Source organism: Erinaceus europaeus, chromosome 14 (assembly GCF_950295315.1).
Source record: "Erinaceus europaeus chromosome 14, mEriEur2.1, whole genome shotgun sequence".
In the NCBI taxonomy this organism is placed as follows: Eukaryota; Metazoa; Chordata; class Mammalia; order Eulipotyphla; family Erinaceidae; genus Erinaceus; species Erinaceus europaeus.
Window position 1 is genome coordinate 55557187 of NC_080175.1, and position 21080 is coordinate 55578266.

The 21080-nt window shown below is 39.8% G+C and overlaps 1 protein-coding gene across 2 annotated transcripts in view; it reads right to left on the reverse strand.

Annotated features, from left to right (window-relative positions):
- WDR49 (WD repeat domain 49) overlaps positions 1-21080 on the reverse strand; it is a 250745-nt gene that overhangs the window by 183712 nt on the left and 45953 nt on the right. For both annotated transcript variants that reach the window (XM_060171907.1, XM_060171906.1), the window contains exons 2-4: positions 10632-11072; positions 8593-8769; positions 7178-7355 (exon numbers count right to left, since the gene is read on the reverse strand). In XM_060171907.1, coding sequence (XP_060027890.1) covers positions 7178-7355; positions 8593-8769; positions 10632-11072 — 796 coding nt within the window. The remainder of the gene's footprint in view (positions 1-7177; positions 7356-8592; positions 8770-10631; positions 11073-21080) is intronic.

Consider the following 21080-nt stretch of genomic DNA (forward strand, 5'->3'; position numbering starts at 1 on the left):
AATCAGGGGATATCCTGTGTGCTACCGTCTCCAGACACTTCTCTAGTGTCACAGGTGAATTACTCAGTCCTGGGTCACAACAGAACCCAGACTCTCAGCAATCAAAGATGGAGGCTAGCTTAGAAAAGAAGCCAGGGCCTGGGTTCTCAAATCTCTGGCACTGCATCATTTATGAGTGGTAGCCCTTAATGAATTCTTTGTCAGCTCAAGCTGTATTGTGCTTTCTCCATCTCCATGGTCAAACATAATTTCAAAGAAAAATAAGCAATGTTTTTATTTAGTATTGGCAATTTTGTGCCTCCTCTTTTAACAGCTACTCTTCAAGCCAGTGGTTTTCAGAGATTCAGAGATTCCTGTGGTATTATCTGTATAAGAAGGCAATTATCTGAGGCCAAAAAAAAAAGAGAGAGAGAAAATTCTCTGAGATGCACGACATGTCTGTCTTTCCACCACTGCCTAAAATCTCTGTACTTACTGTACAAGCATTTGAGAATGTAATTACTTTTCCATTAAAAGCTGACAGAGAACCACTCAGACAAGATGAACACATTATTCTCCTTCAGAGTTTTAAAACCTAAGTCTGAACCTTATCTTCCAGAAGCAGGCTAATCCCATTGTGTCGAAACTAGGGTTTTCCATTCTCATTTTAGCTTTGCAAGTATTTTATCCTTGGCTTTGCTGAAACAATATTAACATGCTTGCTTTCTCCATTGAATATAATACACTTCTTACACTGAGAAGAAAATCAGCAAAACTATATGATAAGGGGTTTGAAATAACATCAATACATATTCTGTGGGTTATAAAGAAAAAAAGAGTATCGGGGTGTCCTAGTGTCACACGTGGCACTATAAGCAGGGACCTGAGTTCAAGTCCCAGCTCCTACCTGCAGGTGGCAAGTTTTAGGAGCACTGCTTCAGGATTCCCTGTCTCTCTGTCTCTCCCCTTTATTTCTTCTCCATCATCTTTCTGTTTTTCATCCTCTATCAAAGAAATAGCCTCCAGCAAAGATGGAGTCACAAAGGTATCAGGCCCAGTGATAACTAGCAATGCAAAAACGAAAAAGAAGAAGAAGAAAGAGAAGGAGAAGGAGAAGAAGAAACGTGAACAAAAACAACCATTGGCTACTTGATCCTGACAGATGCTTCTTTGCAGAACTATAGCAATTACCATATCCATCATTCCATATTTGCTTATACCATGCCTTCTTCCTCATCACTCTTTTCACACATCAATCTTCCTTCTCCTATTGAAATACCTGAGCTATCAAAGACCCTCATTCATTGGTTAGGACAAATAAGTTAACCTTTCAGATGATCTTATGTTTCAGATGGAAAACTTAGGGCCAAATAGCTAATCTTGATAAAGTGTTTGCACTGTCATGCATGTGACCCAGCCTGGAGGAAGTTTTGGTTTTATGATTTTTTTCTTTTGTTTCTCTGTCTCTGTCTCTCTTTTTCTACTTGAAAAAATTCCACCCAGAGCAGTGAAGTCTCAATGCCAATAACATTTAAAAAAAAAATCTAAAAGTTAAATCAGAGCTCATCTTATATAGTCCCTTCTTTTTTCTGTACTTTTTAATTTTTATTTTATTTAAAATATCTTCTCTTCTGAGAAGATACATTTTCATCAAATCCATTCATAAAATATTAAAGTATGAATTCTTTGTAAATATATTTTTCTTTACCCCCAATCAAATTATTTTAGTCCCTTGTTTAAAAATATATATACAAATACTTAAAGTGATTTCTTTTGGAATATGTCTTCTCAAAGATTTTTTTCAGTATCATTTAGCCAATATCAGTTCACATATTGCACTCTGTAAGTGCAGAATACAGACATGGGATGAGCTAAGCAAATCTATTTCTCTCAGACTTTTAATATTTCCCTTTCTCCACCATCACTAGTCTTTTCCATCAGAAACATCATCATAAGCCCTCTGTGGGCTTCTTCAGGTCTGAACCCTCATTATGGTATGGGCTAGCAATGGTAGGGACTGCACCACTCTCAAAGAGAAGCTGGATGATCCTACCCTGCCACCTGAGGAAGCTGGGTCCTGAAATGAGTGCAGCCTAGAATGTTCCCCAGCTGTAACTATGGACTGTGAGCTCAGTCTGACAGGGACTCAGAGGTTACACAGGCGACTGTGCTAAATATAAATGGATATGTGCTCCCAGTTAGATCATTGTGGTAAACAGTTATTTACATTCATATATCTTCATGTTTAGGAGCTACACTCTGCCCTAATCCTGCTTTCTAGTTCTGTTCTCAACACTGACACCATCTTCCCAGACAATATTTTTATCCCATCCTCATGTTAGCTATCAAGATCAAGCAAAGATTAAGACATAGGCTCCTAGGAACATTCCTAAAACATACTTCCTAGCTTTCTTCTACTCTAAGGTCCTTACTTTCCTCTGATCTATTCCTACTTTATGGTTCTTGGTTATTAAACATTTTACCTTGCTGTCCATCTTACTGCATTTCAGCCACCAAGTTGCTGGTGCTACTATGACTCTATCCTGACTTCCCTGGGCAGAGATGTATTCTGAAGTCTCCTCTCCCCAGAGTCCTAACCCACTAGGGAAAGAGAGAAACAGGTTGGAGGTATGGATCCACCTGCCAATGTCCATGTCCAACAGAGAAGCAATTGTAGAAGCCATACCTTCCATCTTCTGCACCCCATAAAGAATTTTGGCCCACGCTCCCAGAGGGGTAAGCAATAGGGAAGTTTCCAATGGAGGAGATGGGACACAGAACTCCGGTGGTGGTATGGAATTACACCCCTATTATCTAACAATCTTGTAAACCAATATTAAGCCACTAATAATAAATAAATAAATACATGGGTTATCCATCTTTATTCAAATGGACCATGTGCATCTTTGACACATGCTTTTTCGTTTTCCTGATTAAAATTTTAAAATATCTAAGAAGCAAATAATAACAATAACAAAAAAATCTATAAGGGATACTTTGACAAAGTAAAGGGGGGAAGCCTTTAACAATGGATAAAAACCACTCATTTGAGTTTTATAAATATAAATATAAATATAAAAATATTCATGGGATATATATTCAATTGAGCACTACTCGTAATTATGAAATTAAATATTGTGTTCTTTTGAACTAAATGGATGGAAATGGTGGCGTTTAGGCTTAGTAGAGTAAGTAAGGAAGGGAAGGAAAACTACTAGAAGATTTCACCCATATGCAGAATAAAAGAAGTGAAACATATGAACTTAATGTGTATATGTAGTTAACCTATATCTAAGACTTTGGAGAACTATGGTGGTTATCACTGGGGAGTGGGGTACAGAACTTTGGTGGTGGGAGGGGTGTAGAACTATGCACTTATGATCTTATAATATTGTAAATCACTATTAAATTACGTACACGTGTGTGTGTGTGTGTGTGTGTGTGTGTGTGTGTGTGTGTGTGTGTGTGAAAGAGACAGAGACAGAGAGAGAGGGGAAGAGAGAAACATGCTTGTGAAGCATCCAGTTTTTCTTCTACAATTAGGAGGTTTGTGATAAGCAGGAAAATAATTTTTTTGTAAAGATTTTTTTCTCCAGATTTATCACTGGAACTCAGTGCCAGAACTTTAAATCCACTGCTTCTGGTGGCCATTTTTCCCCATTTTATTGCATAGGACAGAGAGAAACTGAGAGATATAGCAAAGGGAGATAGAGATGATTTGCTGCTTATGAGGCATCCCTCCTATACATGGGGAGCCAGGGGCTTGAACCCAGATCCTTTGCACTTAGTACTATGTGCACTTAACCAAATGTACTACAGCCCAGCCCCCAGCAGGACTAGAATTTTCATGGACATATAGAAATTTGTAAAATTGGTTCATATCTAAGCAGCATGATGATTTTAAAGAACTAAGTGCAACGCCCAAATAGAGACCTTGAAAAATCATGCAAAGCAGAGTCTATTTGAATTGGAACAACAAAGAGAGAAAATAAGGAGACTGAAAAAGATGAAAGAAGTTTCAAGAACAGTACTGCCAAGAAAGAGTCAATTCTGGTGACAGAAGCTGGAGTGTCTCAAAATAAGAATCGTTCAAGGGTAGTCAACACTGGAAAGGCCATCTGGGGAGAGTGAGCACCGGACGCAGCAGCTCATCTGTGATCTGCAAATAGAACAATTCTCACCTGAAAACCACTTGGGGGGAAATGTTCTGAAGTGATTTCTCATTGTGCATTCTCAGACCTCAAATGATGAAGATTTATGTCTCCAAAAGGCTGCATGTTTCTCTTCTTGCTTTTTCATTTTTCTTTGTTCCCGATTAAAAGTTATGTCCTGTAGCCTGATAGGCATCACAGTGGATGAGCTGTTGGACATTCATGCATGATGTCCTGAGTTTGATCCCTGGTGCATGTGCCAGAGTAATGCTCTGGTTCCCCCTCCCCCATAAATAATATAAATCCTTTTTTGAATATTATGTTCTGGGCTGACAAAATTGCTTACTTGGATAGTGCATTGCTTTGCCATGTGTACAACCCAAGTTCAAATCCAGGCCCTGATACATTGATGAAAGCTTCAGTGATATGATCACTTTCATTCTTTTTTTTTTTTTTTTTTTAGCCAGCTCGGGCTTATGGTGGTGCAGGGGACTGAACTTGGGACTTTGGAGCATCAGGTATAAGAGTCTCGTTATATAACCATTATGCAGAATCTACATATATATAATTCTTGATTGCAATTTTTTCTTTTTTCTCCAGCCCATACTAACACTACTGAATAAACCTTTTCTGAGTGTTTCTGGCACCAGAGAAGTTCAAGTTCCCTCTGAAATCTTCAACAAAAACTGTTTCATTTTCTATCAAACAGGAACTTCGTTTTGGTTGCCAATATTTTCTACCATATGTTCCTATTAGAGCTATTCATTTTTATTTCCTCCATCTCAGCCTCTCATTGGTCCATGCCTCTCCCACTCCATCATTATTATGCCTGCTTGTGAACCTCTACTCATTTTAATTGTTCTTTCTTCTCTTCCCTCTGCCTATCCACCCTTCAAGCACTACCTGGATGCTTTTGCTCATGCCCCCCTTTTTTTCTTACAAGTAACTATAGGAGCGAACAGCCCTGTAAAAATAAAATATTTTATATTTTAATGAGAGAGAGAGGTACACAAAAACATGAGCGAGAGAGAGACCAGAGCACTGCTCAGTTCTGGCTTACAGTGGTGCTAGGGATTGATCCTGGGACCTCAGAGTTTCAGACATGAAAATCTTTTGTAGAACCATGATGCTGTCTCCCTAGAACCAAAGTCAACTTTTAAAACTTGCTATTTCCCCAATCTTTTCAAAAGATAAGAGTTCTATTGTCTACTTGCCCATACTTTGGCATACTAACTTAATATCATGGGGCTCAAATGATACACCAAATTCCAGGAAGTCTCCTACAGGTAAATTTCAAGAACTATTATTTAATTACTCAGTCTACTCTTGGGTTTCTAAAACACCTTGTTTGTTTGGAAATAATCACAATGTTTCCCTTCAGTTTAATTCTGGTCCTGTGGTTCTTGTTCCTATATCACAAAAGCAGAGTATAATTTTGTGCCCGTCACACAAAATGGATGCCAGAAAACCATCATTTGTTCTCCTCACATTTAATATCATGTCAGAGTTAAAGAATGATTGGGAGGCACAGAATGGATCATAGCAAACACAAGGCATTATTCATAATGTAGAGAAATACTCAAAGCTTATCGTTCATTTCATAGTGTTACTACTGTGGATCTTCCATTAAATAATTAGCACTAACCTTCTGAAATTCAGGAGAGTGAGATGGCTATAAAAGCCAACAGCTGGATCCTTTTAGACCGTCAATGAAATTGCTAATTTCCATTCCTTTTACGTAACAATTCAAAACTGAGAAATTTATGGTAGACCTTTATGTCTGGACCAACAGTTATCAACAGGGCAAGCATTACACAGCGCAGTTAGATTTCTAATCATCAGATGCAAAATGTGTGTTTTCTTTTTTTTCTTTTTTTGCCTCCAGGGTTATTGCTAGGGCTCAGTGCCGGCGCTATGAATCCCCTGGTCCTGGTGACCATTTTTTCCACTTTATTGGATAGGACAGAGAAATGGAGAGAGGAGGGGGAGATAGAGAGGGAGAGAAAAAGAGAGACACCAGCAGACATGTTTCACTGCTGTGGGGAGTGGGGGCTCAAACCCAGATCCTTGTCTTGGACTTAAGTACTGTGTGCACTAAACTGGATGTACCACTGCCCAGCCTTACTAAAATATTTATTTTTAAAGAGGTATATTTCTTTTTTTTGTATTTATTTATTCCCTTTTTTGTTGCCCTTGTTTTATTGTTGTAGTTATTATTGATGTCATTGTTGTTGGATAGGACAGAGAGAAATGGAGAGAGGAGGGGAAGACAGAGAAGAGGAGAGAAAGACAGACACCTGCAGACCTGCTTCACCGCCTGTGAAGCGACTCCCCTGCAGGTGGAGAGCTGGGAAGCTCGAACTGGGATCCTAACGTTGGTCCTTGCGCTTTGCGCCACATGCACTTAACCCACTGCACTACCGCCCGACTCCCTAAAGAGGTATATTTCAAATCAACCAACTGACAAGGCTTTAAGATAACTCTGGTGGTTCATAACATAATTCGACCATACAAGCAACTGCTAATCACTCAAGGTCAAAGGAACTTACTTAGTCAATATATCAGGAAGAATAAGGAGAAGGAAAGAAAGGAGGAAGTGGAAGAAGGACAAAGGGATAATGCAGAACTAAAAAAAATTAAGATTCCATTTTTTTCAATCAGACTAGAGCTCTTGCCATGAGACTCTAAAAGAAACAAAAGAGTGCTTTTGAGGGAGCTTGTCAAATTCTTTTATGAAGCAGCATAGAATGCAACCAGATGAGATTAGCTGGGGGTCAGAGTTGTACTGGAGGTAAATGGATTCTGTGATCATTTCCTCCCTTCTCTTGAGAGCTCCTGAGTGCACAGGTCACCTAAATTAATTATATGTGTAATACTTTTGGAAGGAAAGAAAGTGAAGACATAATTTCTGCCTGTGTGCAGGGGATAGCAGAGTCTAGCTCCAGAGAGCCAATTATTGGCTTCTAGACTTGAGCCCTTTAGATGAAACATTCTCATCAAAGGCTATGAAGGTAGAAGTTCTCATCATTACTGCTGGAGCTCAGTACCTTGCCTCACCCAGTCTCCATGGTGAAGCCTGTGCTCTAATGTATAGCAGCACCTGTGATGCCCAGCAAGCACTTCCATCCAGTTAATAGAAACAGTTGCCTCTTCATCTCCACAGGTATTGACAACAGGACGCTCAAAGAGGGAAATCAAGGCAGCTGTGAAAACAATGGCTTGAACCTGGAGAGAGACATTGGGAGAAAAACAAGCAAAAGTATAATGATTCTTGTAAGAAAACCCTATGTGCCTTATGGTTAACAAGGATAAGTTACTTAATAGGAATTCAGTCAGTATTATTTGAAGAGTGCAGGCGTTGTAGAAAAAGACTGACTTAACAAAAGTACTTTATTATTTGCTTTTAAGCAAAAAATACTTATGAAAAAGAATAAACATGCAAAGTTTCCACAGATATAAAGAGATTGTACAAATTAGAACACTTCAGAGTTCATAGACAAATTCCTTATTCTTTATTTATTTATATTTTATTTTTTAATTTATTGCCACCAGGGTTACTGCTGGGGCTCAGTATCTGCACCACAAATCCACCACTACTAGTGGCCTTTTTTGTTTTTCTTCTTCTTCTTCTTCTTCTTCTTTTTTTTTTTGATAAAAACAGAGAAATTGAGATGGCAGGGAAAGGTAGAAGTGTAAAAGTAAAGAGACACCTGCAGCATTGCTCCAGCACTTGTGAAGCCTCTCCCCCACCCCTACAAGTGAGGACCTGGGGTTTTAACCTGGGTCCTTACATGTAGCAAGATGTACACTCTACCAGGTATGTTACTGCCTGGTCCCCACAACTAAATTCTTTTTTTTCTTTATTGGGGAAACTAATGGTTTACAGTCAATACTAAAATATAGTAGTTTGTACATGTGTCACATTTCTCAGTTTTCCACAAAGCAATTCAACCCCCTTTAGGTCCTCCTCTGTCATTATGTTCCAGGACCTGAACACTCTCCACCACCATCCCCAGTGCCTTTCACTTTGGTGCAATACACCAAATGCAGTTCTGCTTTGTGTTTTATTTTTTTCTTTCTAACTTTTTTTTATTAGATAGGACAAAGAGAAATTGAGAGAATAGGGAGATAGAGAGGGAGGGAGAGACAGACACCTGCAGACCTGCTTCACCACTCTTGAAATCTCCCCCCTGCAGGTTGGGAGTAAGTGTTTAAACCCAGGTCCTTGGGCTTGGTACTATGTGCGCTTAACCATCTTCTCCACCGCCCAGCCCCCAAAGAGTAGTTTTCTTATAAGCAAGAGGAGGAGCTCTGACATATCCCATCTTTGCTATGTCCAATATGTGTAGCCTTATAATGTGTAATGGGATTAAATTAAGAGATCATGTTTCTTGATTTCTATTTTAAGCCACAATTTGGTGAGAGAATCCATAGTGTTTAATCATAGCATCCCATGACTTACCTTCCCAGTGATGTCTCCAAAAGACAGAATGGACTCATTGGCATCAAGAGGGTCATACCAATAATCCATACAAACTGGTGTTCCTTTCAGGCCTTGGAGTTTATATTGACAAGGAAATTCTTCTTTGGACAGCAGATCATAGAAGCAAATCTCTTTGCTTGTAAAGGCCACAGCTATCTAAGGTAGCAACACAGAGAATCAGAAAGCACTTTTGATGGGGGCGGGGAAATCAATATGCAAGGCAGACATGCAAATCCTAGCAGCAAGGCAGACACTGCTCCCTGAGGAGTCTCTCTCACAGCTCACAGCATTAGGGAAGTAAAGCATGGCTTCACAAATGGGCTGTATTCTAACTTTGGTTTCTGGCCTAGAAAAAATAAGTTTCCCATTAAAGACATTTTAACATAATTCTTCCCTACCCCCAAATCACACTTCTATCAACTTCTCCCCTCCATGACAGGCTGTATTGGGAGAATTATGGGCCAAGTTTGTTGCCCACAAATTTAGTTTCACCACACATAATCCCAACAAAGAATTGAAGAGAAAGCATGATTTTCAGGAATTCTAAATTTTAGTCAGGAAAACTGGGAACATTGATATGTTAGGCAAAGAGAGAAAAAGAGGGAAAAGAGGGGGGGGAGAGAGAGAGAGCTATGCAGAGCCTCTATTCTCATGTTGGCCGGTTCACTGAGGCCAACATGTCTTGTTTATAAACAGTCAAGCCCCACCTTCATTTCCTTGCTAAGCCACACCCACACCCACCTATTATCATTCCCATAGGGCAATTTCCTTTCCCCAAGCACACCTTGGGGGACATGTGTTCTGGTGTGGTGCAGCAGTGTTGTCTGTGCTCCACTAGGCACTTCCTGTCATTTCTGACCTCAACAGGACTACCTGAATTATTCCAGAAGATAGACAAAAAGCTTTAGCATTGGGCATACCAAAAAGATTAAAAAGCTTGTTTCACAAAGCACAAAGAAACTCTCCCAGAAATCAATTTACTAAGAACTCTGTAGGCAGGCTTTCCCAGCCAGACACAATCCTAAAAGCTGCTTTCAAAGGAGCAAACAAACTATAGATAAAATTAACAGGACTTTGGTTAGACTACCAGAGGTGATAAATAAGGGAGAAAAATATACATGGCTGAAAAACAGAAATGAAAAGTGTAAAACATTATTATCAACCTAGAAGTGAAAAAAAAAAAAGCTTACCCATTAATCCCCCAGTTAAAAATTAGGTGGGGGGGGGGGGCTAAGCTCACAAGTGCTCACGAGGATGGATATGCACATACTAGAGTGTACACACTGTCTTGTGTGAGGACCTAGATTCAAGGCCACAGACTACATGTATGGAGAGAAGAAGCTTCACACGTGGTAGGATAGTTCCACATGTGTCCTTCCTTCTCTCTGTCTCCCCCTCTCTTTTTCATATCTATCTCTTCTCTGTCTCTCATCCTCCATCAAAAAAAAATAATAAAGACAGAAAAATACACACGTGGCTGGATATTTGATGATGCTAAGAAATTATAGATTATTGTATTGATTCTCCTTATAGTATCTTGCTTACATGGATAACTATGAACTGTCTGGAGTAGATGGATCGTACGTCTTAGAAACAAAAAGTGGAAGCTAATAGCAGTGGTGAGACCCAGGGAAGATTCTCCCTCTAACTGCAGTGAGTAATATCCTGTGCCTTTACAGCTTTGGGCTCTGCATAGTGGTGTGGAATCCTCTTGCAAACCATAAAGTCAAATAGACTAGTCAGCTAGTGATGTAGATTGGCCACTCTTGGGACACAGCCAAGAATCTGAGTCATTATTAGCAGTGGCATTTATAGGCACCCACAAAACTAAGTAGGGAAATTTTATCACTCACTGGGCCATACCTGCATTCAGTCCATACCCGGTGAGAAGCACAGGTGATAATACGGTGTCTGTTACAGCTACTGCTCCATTTGATATTGATCAAGGCTCTACTCCATCAGTGCAGCTAGAACTGTACTTTGCACAAGCAGTACATCTATTTGTATGAAATGTTTACCTTATTTACATTTTCCAGAGACACCATGCTGGTCACCCACAGGTGTTTTAGTTTGGTGGCATCTGAAGTGATAGGGAGTGTTTCTTGCAGCTTGAGATTCTCTCCCCAGATGCCCAACAAGCCTTCCTTGCTGATGGTCAGATACCGGCTGGAGCTTTTTAGGAATGTGACTTTTTGAACAGTGTCCTTGTGCTTCGCTGGAAGGAGCTCAAAGTCATCCCACTGGGGAACCACTGTTGCTCTTGTCTGTTCATCTCTCTCAGAAAGTACTAATAGCATGAAGGTGGTCAGCTTGTCCCAGGTAATGACACCATCATGGGCCACATCCACTTTGTCAAAGAGCTCCCTGTATTCCTCTGTTGTGCCCCAACCAACAATCTCTATCATCCTCTGGGCAAATTCTTCTCTGGACATGCAAATGCTTTTCTGTGACTCTGGAGGCTACACGTGGGAAGGAAAACAAGAGAACAGTAAAAGTGCTACAACTGAACTGCTTGGGCAATTTTTTAAAAGACACAGCAAGTAAATATTTCTTCCCAGGGGACAGGTGGTGGTGTACATATGTTACACATATGCACAGGATCGGGGTTCAAGCCTCCAGTCTCCACCTGCAGGAGGGAAGCTTTGCAAGTGGTAAAGCAGTGCTGCAGGTGTCTCTTTTTCTCTCTTCCTCTCTATTTCCTCCCACCCTCTCAATTTCTGGATGTCTCTGTCCAATAAATAAATAAAGATAATTTTTAAATATATTTTTAATATTTATTTATTCCTTTTTGTTGCCCTTGTTTCTTTTTTTATTGGTGTAGTTATTATTGTTGTTGTTATTGATGTCATTGTTTGATAGGACAGGTAGAAATCGAGAGAGGAGGAGAAGACAGAAGGGGGAGAGAAAGATAGACACCTGCAGCCTGCTTCACCACTTGTGAAGCAACACCCCTACAGGTGGAGAGCCAGGGGCTGGAACTGGGATCTTTACACACATCCTTGCACTTTGCACCACGTGTGCTTAACTCGCTGAACTACCGCCCAGATCCCAATAAGATATATTTTTTAAATATATATATTATTTTTAAAGAAAAACATTTTTTTAAAGAAAAACATTTCTTCCCTTGAGTCTCCAGAAGGAAGGCAAGACAAGACATTGATGTCACCCTGTAAGCCCCATTCTGACTTCTTATCACTAGAACTGAACCATTCTTAAATGTAGGTTTTAAGGAGCTATAGAAATGATTCCTTGAAGTAATCTTTTGGATGTGGCTTTTAAATGGGAAAGTTTGCAGCAATTTGTTGCAGCAATAATAAGAAACAAATACAGTGGTTTATAGAAAAATGGGTGAATTTCTGAATACCCTAGTATAGCCAGTTATGTTGTGCTGCAGTGAAACTGTAATCTACAAGTAAAAAACTCCCACATATGCATCATGACAAAGGACAGTAGAATAGTATGCATTTGGTGGCTGGGGAGATGACTCAGCAGACAGTGTACTGGACTTCCATGCCTGAGGTTCTCAAAACTATAACCAGTATTTTGTGCACCAGGATAATGTTCCAATCTTTCTATCTCTCTCTCTTCTTTGTCTCTCAGTCATCTTGCCTCATGTGAAACTCTGTCTCTCATATGCAATACATAAAATGGGTCTTTGGGCCCATCACAGCTAATGAAATTGAAACAGTTATCAAAAATCTTCCCAAAAATAAAAGTCCTGGACCAGATGGTTTTACAAATGAATTCTACAAAACTTTCAAAGAAGAACTAATACCTCTACTTTTAAAAGTCTTCCAGAAGATTGAAGACACTGGAATACTCCCTGCCAGCTTCTATGAAGCCAACATCACCCTGATACCAAAAGCAGACAGGGACACAACCAAAAAAGAGAACTACAGACCAATATCTCTGATGAACATAGATGCGAAAATATTGAACACAATTCTAGCCAACCGGATACAGCAGTATATCAAAAAGATTGTTCATCATGACCAAGTGGGGTTTATCCCAGGCATGCAAGGTTGGTTTAATATACGTAAATCAATCAATGTGATCCACCACATCAACAAAAGCAAGACCCAAAACCACATGGTCATATCAATAGATGCAGAGAAAGCCTTTGACAAAATACAACATCCCTTTATGATCAAAACACGACAAAAAATGGGAATAGATGGAAAATTCCTGAAGATAGTGGAGTCTATATATAGCAAACCTACAGCCAACATCATACTCAATGGTGAAAAACTGGAAGCATTTCCCCTCAGATCAGGTACTAGACAGGGCTGCCCACTATCACCATTACTATTCAACATAGTGTTGGAAGTTCTTGCCATAGCAATCAGGCAGGAGCAAGGAATTAAAGGCATACAGATTGGAAGAGAAGAAGTCAAACTCTCCTTATTTGCAGATGACATGATAGTATACATGGAAAAACCTAAGGAATACAGCAAGAAGCTTTTGGAAATCATCAGGCAATATAGTAATGTGTCAGGCTATAAAATTAACATTCAAAAGTCAGTGGCATTCCTCTATGCAAACACTAAGTTAGAAGAAATTGAAATCCAGATATCAGTTCCTTTTTCTATAGCAACAAAAACAATAAAATATCTAGGAGTAAACCTAACCAAGGAAGTGAAAGACTTGTATACTGAAAATTATGAGTCACTACTCAAAGAAATTGAAAAAGACACAAAGAAGTGGAAAGATATTCCATGTTCATAGGTTGGAAGAATTAACATCATCAAAATGAATATATTACCCAGAGCCATCTACAAATTTAATGCTATCCCCATCAAGATCCCAAGCACATTTTTTAGGAGAACAGAAAAAATGCTACAAATGTTTATCTGGAACCAGAAAAGACCTAGAATTGCCAAAATAAACTTGAGAAAAAAATAACAGAACTGGAGGCATCACACTCCCAGATCTCAAACTGTATTATAGGGCCATTGTCATCAAAACTGCTTGGTACTGGAACATGAACAGACACACTGACCAGTGGAATAGAATTGAGAGCCCAGAAATGAGGCCCCACACCTATGGACATCTAATCTTGGACAAAGGGGCCCAGACTATTACATGGGGAAAGCAGAGTCTCTTCAACAAATGGTGTTGGAAACAATGGGTTGAAACATGCAGAAGAATGAAACTGAATCACTGTATTTCACCAAATACAAAAGTAAATTCCAAGTGGATCAAGGACTTGGATGTTAGACCAGAAACTATCAGATACTTAGAGGAAAATATTGGCAGAAGTTTTTCCGCATAAATTTTAAAGACATTTTCAATGAAACGAATCCAATTACAAGGAAGACTAAGGCAAGTATAAACCTATGGGACTACATCAAATTAAAAAGCTTCTTCACAGCAAAAGAAACCATTACCCAAATCAAGAGACCCCTCACAGAATGGGAGAAGATCTTTACATGCCATACATCAGATAAGAGTTTAATAACCAACATATATAAAGAGCTTGCCAGACTCAACAACAAGACAACAAATAACCCCATCCAAAAATGGGGGGAGGACTTGGACAGAATATTCACCACAGAAGAGATCCAAAAGGCTGAGAAACACATGAAAAAATGCTCCAAGTCTGATTGTCAGAGAAATGCAAATCAAGACAACAATGAGATATCACTTCACTCCTGAGAATGTCATACATCAGAAAAGGTAACAGCAGCAAATGCTGGAAAGGGTGTGGGGTCAAAGGAACCCTCCTGCACTGCTGGTGGGAATGTCAATTGGTCCAACCTCTGTGGAGAACAGTCTGGATAACTCTCAGAAGGCTAGAAATGGACCTACCTTATGACCCTGCAATTCCCCTCCTGGGGATATATCCTAAGGAACCCAACACATGCATCCAAAAAGATCTGTGTACACATATGTTCTTGGCAGCACAATTTGTAATAGCCAAAACCTGGAAGCAACCCAGGTGTCCAACAACAGATGAATGGCTGAGCAAGTTGTGGTATATGTACACAATGGAATACTACTCAGCTGTAAAAAATGGTGACTTCACCGTTTTCAGCCGATCTTGGATGGACCTTGAAAAAATCATGTTGAGTGAAATAAGTCAGAAACTGAAGGATGAATACGGGATGATCTCACTCTCAGGCCGAAGTTGAAAAACAAGATTAGAAAAGAAAACACAAGTCGAACCTGAAATGGAATTGGAGTATTACACCAAACTAAAAGACTCTGGGGTGGGTGGGTGGGTGGGGAGAATACAGGTCCATGAAAGATGATGAATGACATAGTGGGGGTTGTATTGTTAAATGGGAATCTGGGGAATGTTATGCATGTACAAACTATTGTATTTATTGTTGAATGTAAAACATCAATTCCCCAATAAAGAAATAAATTATTAAAAAAAAATAAAAAAATAAAATGGGTCTTTGAAAGAAAGAATTGTGCCAAAGCAAAGGACTGTTGGGATGGAGGGAAAGGGATGGGTTGGATGAGTCCTGGGGTTCAAATGCATGTCAGTAGAAAAGTACATAAGTTGGGAGAGTGTCTTGCAGACACCTACTATAGATGTCTAAGAGACACTCATAAAATGAAAGATTAGAGGTTGTATCTGTCAGTAACTGTACTGTAAAACATTAACCCCTCCTGGTGTGGGATCAAAGGAACCCTCCTGCACTGCTGGTGGGAATGTAAATTGGTCCAACCTCTGTGGAGAACAGTCTGGAGAACTCTCAGAAGACTAGAAATGGATCTACTCTATGACCCTGCAATTCCTCTCCAGGGGATATATCCTAAGGAACCCATCACACCCATCCAAAAAGATCTGTGTACACATATGTTCTTGGCAGCACAATTTGTAATAACCAAAACCTGGAAGCAACCCAGGTGTCCAACAACAGATGAGTGGCTGAGCAAGTTGTGGTATATATACACAATGGAATACTACTCAGCTGTAAAAAATGGTGACTTCATCGTTTTCAGCTGATCTTGGATGGACCTTGAAAAAAATCATGTTGAGTGAAATAAGTCAGAAACAGAAGGATGAATATGGGATGATCTCACTCTCAGGCAGAAGTTGAAAAACAAGATCAGAAAAGAAAACACAAGTAGAACCTGAAATGGAATTGGCATATTGCCCCCAAGTAAAAGACTCTGGGGTGGGTGGGTGGGGAGAATACAGGTCCATGAAGGATGATAAATGACATAGTGGGGGTTGTATTGTTAAATGGGAAACTGGGGAATGTTATGCATGTACAAACTATTGTATTTACTGTTGAATGTATAACATTAATTCCCCAATAAAGAAATAAATTTTTTAAAAAAGAATTTTTTTTTCTAAGTGTACCCAGGAAGGATCTGACAGTCATGCCTAAGTTATATCAACTCTGTTCTTCTTGGAAAAAGATTAATTTATGCCGGGATAGCCTGAGGGTGCTTCTTCCTGAGCTAGTGCTCTCTGGGTTGGAGAGAACTCAACTGGAGCCGATCTAGGCTGCTGTGTGGGAGAGGATCAGGAACTCCTGCCGCACTAACTTCACAGGAGATACACTCTGGAACTCTCGGAGCCGGAAAGCAATTTCCAAGTGTCTTTAATCAGAAGAGCAGCTGTTTTTATACTCTCCTAGTAGGGTGGAAACAGGATGTGACATAGAGAGGGTGGAGCAAAAAGTGACTGGTGGAAGATCAGGGTGTGACAAGGAGAGGATCAGGGTGTGACAAGGAGAGGGGGTGGAGCAGGTGAGAATTCTACCACTAAACCACCAATGCCCTGGAGGGAGTGTGGTGCTTTATGTAAATGTAAAAGTGACTTATGTAAATAGACCAAAGCTTTGAATGGGATTAAATCTATCCCTATATAGGCATATGGTTAAGCAGAAGCCAGGGGGAGCTGGCATACTATCCAACAAATTTATTAGAGAGGCATCACTCTGCACATGGGTTTCTAGGCGTCAGACTTGGGACTTCATTGGCCTAAGTGCCGAATGCCTTGTACTCTGTGTTTTGGGTTAAAAACAGACATTATTATTATTATTATTATTATTATTATTATTATGCATTAAGTATGAGCTGTTAATGCAGTTAGAAATAATTAAGGATGGATTTTATAAAAAATATATTGGTTACTTTTCCATTTACCTACAGTTGCTTAACAAATCATTCTAAAGCATGATTTAAAACTAGACTGTCGTTTTTTGTTTTTCTCCATTTACTTGACTGGGGTGGTGGTTTCTCACTTAAGAGTTGTATGCATTTGTAGTCCAGTGAGCAGTGGTTGGAGTCATCTGGGAACTCAGCAGAGCTGGACATCTAAGACGGCTCCTTTGTATGAATATCAGTTGATGTTGGCTGGGAGTTTAGCCTGGAAAGTTAGTTGAAATGCTTGCACGTAGTGTCTTCATATGGCCTGGACATCACACAATAGGGAGGCTAGGTCCAAGAGCAACTTACTTTTTCATAATACTGAACTTCTTTGAGATATCAAGAGTGATTCGATACCTAGTGGGGGTTGTGTTGTTATCTGGAAAACTGAGAAATGTTATGCATGTACAAATTATTATATTTACTGTCGAATGTAAACCATTAATCCTCTAATAAAGGGAAAAATTATAAAAAAAAAACATTAACCCCTCCAATAAAGCAGAATGGATGCACAAATAAGTAATTAATACATGTGCTGCCTTTTTAAACTCCAAGACTGCAAGGAACCTTCCCCATTCTCATTAAAATTAGTATTTCCCCCAGTCCTGGAGTGTCTGGGACTTTGTTTGTATTTCTTAATGCTTCTCCTCTTGATTCTCTACCCTGTAATACCGCCTTAGCTGACCTCAGCTAAATCAGTGCAGCCAAGGCCACCATGCCACATTTCACTCTGAAGTGTATCCAGAGATACCGAGCCTGAAAAGTCAATCCTCCAGCTCCAATACTCTGGTGAGACTTTTCCTAACACATGGGACTCCCTAGTTCTATTTGGAATGGCACATTCCATAACAAAGTTAAAGGCCCTAGATATAGACCAGAGCATAGAGGACAGGGTGAATGTGCACATAAATTAAGGGAAAATATATACCTTAGAATAAACATTAGACTTGATAAGCTCAGCAAGCAAGTAGAAAGACCCAAAGAAGGCATCATGAAGTGTCTAATCAAATATTTACTCTTCCCTTCCCTTCGCCCCTACTTTACATCCCTTAATCACTTTATCTACACAATTGACTACACAAAATAAAATGAAGAGATATCTCCTAATGTCTTCTGACAGCAACAACATTAATGTCACCCCCCTTGATAATCTTTAGAAGAAATACTTCATACAATTTGTCAAGGCATATACTGGCAAAAGAATATAGATATTAACTAAAAGACAATTAGTGTCCCCTATGACAACATCTACTATAATAATCAAGTGAAATGCTTGGATTCCCACATAGATATGATGGGCCTAGACCTCTAATACATCCCTCTCTCCACCATCGCTGGCCACTTCCATCAGGAACATCATCATAAGTCCTCTTGTGGGCCTCTCCAGGACCTTGCCTTCAACATAGAGCAACAATGGTAGGGACTGCTCCACTCTGAAAGGAGACTGGACCAGCCTTCTCTGCAACTCAAAGAAAACTGGTCCTGAAATGAGTGCAGACTAGAATGTTCCTAGCTGTGACCATAAACTATGAACACAGACTGACAGGGATTCAGAGATCACACAGGCTCTAGTACTAAATATGAATAAACATGGGTCCTAGGTCAGATCATTGGGGTAAACAGTTAGTGGTATTTATATAATTTCCTCATATTTGGGAGCTACTTTCTGCCCTAATCCAACTTTCTGACCCTATTATAAAGTCTGACATCATCTACACAGACAAGATTTTTAGTCCATCTTCATATTAGCTATCAGGCTCAGGCAAAAATTACTGAACTTATGGGCCCTTTAGAACATACCTAAAATAGACTTCCTAGCTTCTTCCACATGAAGACCCCTAGTTTCATCTGCTCTAGTCTTACCTTTGGGGTCCTATTTATTAAACACTTTGTTCTATTTTACCACCTTTCAGCCACCAAGTTGAAGATACTACCAGGATGCTATACTGAATTCCCTGTGCAGACAGTGTGTCCTGGAACCTCACCCCTCCAGAATCATACCCCACTAGGGAAAGATAAAGACAGGCTGAGAGTATGGAACCACCTACCAATGGCCATGTCTAGTGGAAGAGCAATTACAGAAGCCAAATCTCCCACCTTCTGAACCCTGTAAAAAATTTTGGTTCATACTTCCAGAGGGATAAAGAATAGGGAAGCTTCCAATGGAGAGCAAGGGACACGGAACTCTGGTGGTGGATGCTGTATGGAATTGTGCCCCACTTATCTTACAGTCTTATTACTCACTATTAAATTACTAATAAAAATTAAAAAATAAATAAATACATATACATTTGAATTCTGTAATCCTGGAATGTATGTTCTACAAAGTATTTGAAACCACTAAATTACAGGTACTGAACAATGGCTCCAAAAGAAAATAGTCTCTAGATTCTGTCAGCCTCTAACCACAACAGTTTTATCAGTTGACCAATACATCATTTTCTTAAATGTCTGTTTCTCTTGGAAAACATTTTGATTTCACTAACACTGAATTTGTGGTCAATAATACTGTCATCCATGCCAGAATGAAGCTCATGTGAGCATGGATTTTCTTTTTTGTTTTTCTTTTCTTTTAAATTAGTTTATTTATTTAAAAAGGAGACATTAACAAAACCATAGGACTAGAGGGGTACAACTCCACACAATTTCCACCACTAGAATTTTGTATCCAATCCCCTTCTCTGATAGCTTTCCTATTCTTTATCCCTCTGGGAGTATGGAACCAAGATCATTGTGGGATGCAGAAGGTGGAAGGTCTGGCTTCTGTAATTGCTTCCCCGCTGAACATGGGCATTGACTGGTCAATCCATACTCCCAGCCTGCCTCTCTCTTTCCCTAGTAGAGTGGGGCTCTGGAGAAATGGAGCTCCAGGACACATTGGTGAGGTCGTCTGTCCAGGGAAGTCTGATCGGCATCATGCTGGCATTTGGAACCTGGTGGCTGAAGAGAGTTAACATACAAAGCCAAACAAATTGTTGAACCATTATGGACCTGAAGGCTGGAATAGTGCAGATGAAGTGTTGGGGGATACTCACTGCAGACTATTGTGTACTTTTGCTTTCAGGTATATATTTTGCCCTAGTTTATGTATACGTGTGACATATGCTCTATCTCATGGGACCTGGTCTATATCTAGGTTTGGGGACTTTGTTAGGAAGTGAACCGCCTGGAATGGAATTAGAGAATACTATGAAAGGAAAGGTCTCACCCAAGTAATGAAGCTGAAGGGTTGTCATTCCACACCTGAAGTCTCTGGACACAGTCTGAAGTGAAGCATGCTGAGGTGGCACTCATTGCTTTGATTAGGTTGGGGTCAGCGGATGCATTATTTGGTATGAATTAAGAGAAGCGTGCAGGAAAGTGCTCCCCACCATAAGGTTCCAGGAAATATAGGCTCTATAGTGGAAATGTGAGGTTCCTGCTATCTTAGGGTTCAGTAAGACAATAGATAGTTATTGTTATAATCACATTGTTTGGTAATTAGGTTAACTTTGAAAAATACTTTTGTTGGGATTTGCTGTATAATATCCAACATCACCATAATCTACGCCTTTAACATTATTTTTATATAGCTGTGCCACCGGTTGCCTCTGTTCTCCCTGGTCTAGGCTTTTGAGAGAGTCAACATATCAAAGACTCAGCCAATGTATTAAGAAGACTCAGTCTGTGCTTTAAAAAGTTTGAGACATACAATCAATTTTTCCCCTCTCATATTAATTAAATAGAGATTTATATGGCTACAAATTAATAGAAGTGTACATAAACACCATTCCCACCACCAAAAGACTGTGTACCATCCCATCCCCCACCACCCCACCTCACCCCGCCGCCCCAGGAAGCCGAATATTCACCCTCACTACAGGGTTTTTTCTTTGGTGCCCTACTCCAGATTTAGTCAAATCCTGCTTTTAGTTTCCCTTTCTGTTCTTCTTTCTCAGCTTCTGTTGATGAGTGGGATCATCCCATACTCATCTTTATCTTTCTGACTTAGCTCACTTAACATAAGTTCTCCTAGCTCTGTCCAGGATGGGTCAGAGAAGGTGGATTCATTGTTCTTAATAGTTGCATTAGTATTCCATTGTGTGTATATACATCACAGCTTTCTCAGCCAGTCATCTGTTGTTGAGCACCTGGGTTGCTTCCAGGTTTTAGCTATTTATGAATTGTGCTGCTATGAACATAGGTATACAAATATGTTTTGGGTTGGGTGTTATGGAGTCCTTGAGGTATATCCGCAAGAGGGGAATTACTGGGTCATATGGTAGGTCCATGTCTAGCCTTGTGAGAGTTCTCCAGTTTACATTCCCACCAGCAGTGCAGAAGGGTTCTTCTGTCCCCACAGCCTCTCCTGCATT